The 3,487-nt window shown below is 35.7% G+C and overlaps 1 protein-coding gene across 1 annotated transcript in view; it reads left to right on the forward strand.

Moving 5' to 3' along the window:
- Positions 1-3,426, forward strand: part of LOC106873638 (protein rolling stone) — a 47,586-nt gene extending 44,160 nt beyond the window's left edge. The window contains exon 2 of the mRNA XM_014921085.2: positions 866-3,426. Within this exon, the coding sequence (XP_014776571.1) occupies positions 866-1,924 (1,059 nt within the window). The 3' untranslated portion in view covers positions 1,925-3,426. The remainder of the gene's footprint in view (positions 1-865) is intronic.
- Positions 3,427-3,487: the final 61 nt, after the last annotated feature.

Below are 3,487 nucleotides of genomic sequence, written 5' to 3' on the forward strand. Positions count from 1 at the left end.
TATATATTTATATTTATATATATATATTCACAGGCAGATATAGATACACGCACACACAAACGTGCACATGCAAATACACACGCACACACATAACAAGTTAAGAATGGATTTGTCGGCATAACATTTATACAGTGGAATCAATCAATTCATCACTTGTTATTTTTATATTCCGTGACTCAGGGTAACTTTCTGAATTTTCAGTTGATGTGAAACAAATATTTCTACTAAAGAGATGTTCCTCCTTATATATTCTGATAACCGATATTCGCTGTAGTACTGATTGTGGCTAATCCGGCTCCTCTTTTATTTACTTTCTCTCTCTCTCTCTATCTCTCTCTCTCTCTCTCTCTCTCTCTCTCTCTCTCTCTCTCTCTCCCCTCTCTCTCTGTGTGTATATATATATATATATATACATATATATATATATATATATATATATATATAAAGTCAAAATGAGCAACAAGGATATCCAAAGTTAATGCAGTACGATCGTTTCATGCGACTCCATTTAATTAAGCAATGTAAACATTACATCAAATATAAAATATATATATACTTACATATTTATTTTACGAACTGAGAATATACGCCATTTATTTAATATTGTGGTACACAAGGACCGTTGGAAAACATAGGGATCGAAATGGAATTGTGATAAACCAGTTATTGTTGTGATTAAATTGCTGGAAAAATCCGTCCTTTAAATTAAGACCTTTGTTCTTTCTTGTACAAAAGGTTCACAAAGTGTAATACTCCGTAGAGGAATTTTTGTCTGCTAATTGCTTCAATAATCTTAATTAAAGAATGTTAATTATTAGTTGAATTTAATATTAATTCTTTTCTTTTCTTTTCAAATATTTTTCAGTGGAAATGGTCTCGCATCGTATTTGCAATGTACCGCGTCAGCCTGGCGTTTTACACAATGGCCTGTCTGCTGGATTACGTCATCGTGATGTCGCATGGCAGTTCACCAGTCAGTCACAATATCATGGCTTACATGACAACCTGGACCTACTCACTCCTTGTATTACACTTTAACATGGCAGCCGTGATAACACTGTTCTGTATGTGGAAGGAGAAGCGGGGTACAAACAGAGTAATCGACACGGTCAAACCCACCAGCATTCGTCGACTGACCCTACCGAGTGGACTCTACGACCAAAAGTCAATCAATCCGGATATATATTTTCATGGTAAGTCGGAACTGGAAGCAGGTTTTCAGGTGGATATAAAAGCGAATTTCAGTGTGGAAGCTGATCGAAGTACGTGGTACATGAAACTATCATGGCTTGTCTTTAGCGTTGTATTCAACTGGGCCATCATCGTCACACTTATATTCTTCGGTGCTATCTATCCTGGATTTATACAGAATGAACCGTGTCCAGTAATATCGTTTGAAGACATCAACATCCATGCCCTGAACACGGTGTTCGTAATACTTGAGGTAATTCTGTGCGCCTACCCCGTCCGTCTTTACCATGTTCTTTATTCCATTTTTTACGGTATGATATACTTAGTGTTCAATATATGTTATTGGTCCTCGGACCGCGAAAATAATATAATTTATCCAGGAATTTTGGACTGGAACTATCCCTGGACGTCATTAGTAATGGCGCTACTGCTGGCGTTCGTGATCACACCGTTTCTTCAGCTTGTGCATTTTGTCCTCTATCATATACGTTGCTTTTTGTTTCGAAAGATTTATGGTCATGAATATATATACAGAAGACGGCCTTCTGCCTTGAAAAAGACAATTTCAACAGACACAAATGGAAACACCAAAGATTTTGGTGTTTTACCGAGAGACGATTCAACAGCGCCTATGATTTCCACAATTATACCGATGGCTACTGAGCATTTAACTCCTATAAAAATAGCCCTACCAATACAGACGCTTTACATTCCAGAAATTTCCAGGATTTAATCCCTCACGCGTTGCAAACAAAGAAAACAAATATAAAAATATTTGCAATATTTTGTTTCGTCACTTTATGTTCTGAATTCAAATCCCTCCGAAATAAACTTTGCCTTTCATCCTTCCAGAATCGATGAAATAGAGCACCAGTATAGTACTGGAAATTGATTTAACTAACTGTATATCCTTCCTACCAAAATGTGTGGCCTTGAACCTATCTTAGAAATCATCGTCCTCATCATCATCATCATCATCATCATCATCAATTATTATTATTATTATTATTATTATTATTATTATTATTATTACTATTATTATTGAGTAATGCCAAAGAGAGAATTTAAATGCAGTTTTGATACCAGGCGAAGCATTCAACATTTGAGAGCTAAATCTCGTGACGCAAAATCGCTGTTTGCTTTATTTTTGAACTGAATCGCTCTGATACAAATCACCACAAGCTTTTCTTTTCTTTTTATTTTTATTAAGCTTCTGATGAGCATATTTATTGTCTGGCAGAGGGGACAAGAGCTTTCGGAAAGCTTGACCTGATCCAATGTACATATGCAAACTATTGTGAAGGCGTATGGACTAGTAGTTTACGCGTTCGGCTCCCGTTCATAAGGTCGTGGTTTCAATTCTTGGAACGCGCGGCATGTTGTCTCTTTAAGCAAATCGCTTCAATATCACATTACCCCAGACTTCTCAGCTGTCATAAGCTCCAATACAATCCGGGAGCTGGTGCAGCCGCCTTTATCTTCAGTTGTACCTTCCATCGTGACTGTGTCGTTGGATCAAGGCTAAAGAGAGTCTAAGATCTGTCTACGTCTGCTCGCCGCTGTGTAGGTATATAAAAAGAATTAGAGAAAGCACGGTACTTGTTACTAAGTGATACTCGTTCGCGAGTGACTGTTGGCTATAACATACTGTACTGCGCTATACAAAACTCTCACTGGTTCCAGGTTACACACTTTCGTTAAACCAGGCCTTATTGAAACTCAGTATAATTAATTTTGTATTACTTTTGTTATTTTCGGCGGGTTCTGTTGTATAGAACGAAATGCCTTAAAATGGATAGGCTAAAAGCTCAAGTCTCACTTGAAGTAACAGCAAATATATCTATCTGCGTGGGTGGAGAGGGTACACAATAAATTCGCTTGATTTTGTCTTTCAACATCCTAATGTATGTAAATATATGTAAATACAAATGTATATATGTATATATATGTATACGTATATATGTATATAATACATATAATATATGCGCATGTATGTGTATGTGTATGTGTAATAATTGAAATGAGGATATGAGAAATTCTGATTGATGTTACAATCGTTTCAGTAAACGAACAATTTTTTATTCTATTTTATTTTATGCGTATTGGACTATACCTTGGATTTGCAAAGTAGTCCCTTTTATAATCTACTGGAATTTAACTGATGTTTATTCCAGTTAACTGAACACTATACTAACCAGGTTATTTCACGAAATGGTATCGAGGTGATAGCATGGATTATAATTATCCCTCAAATTTTCTTATGTATTTGTATATATATATATATATATATATATAT

This window comes from Octopus bimaculoides, chromosome 5, assembly GCF_001194135.2.
Source record: "Octopus bimaculoides isolate UCB-OBI-ISO-001 chromosome 5, ASM119413v2, whole genome shotgun sequence".
NCBI classification, from domain to species: Eukaryota; Metazoa; Mollusca; class Cephalopoda; order Octopoda; family Octopodidae; genus Octopus; species Octopus bimaculoides.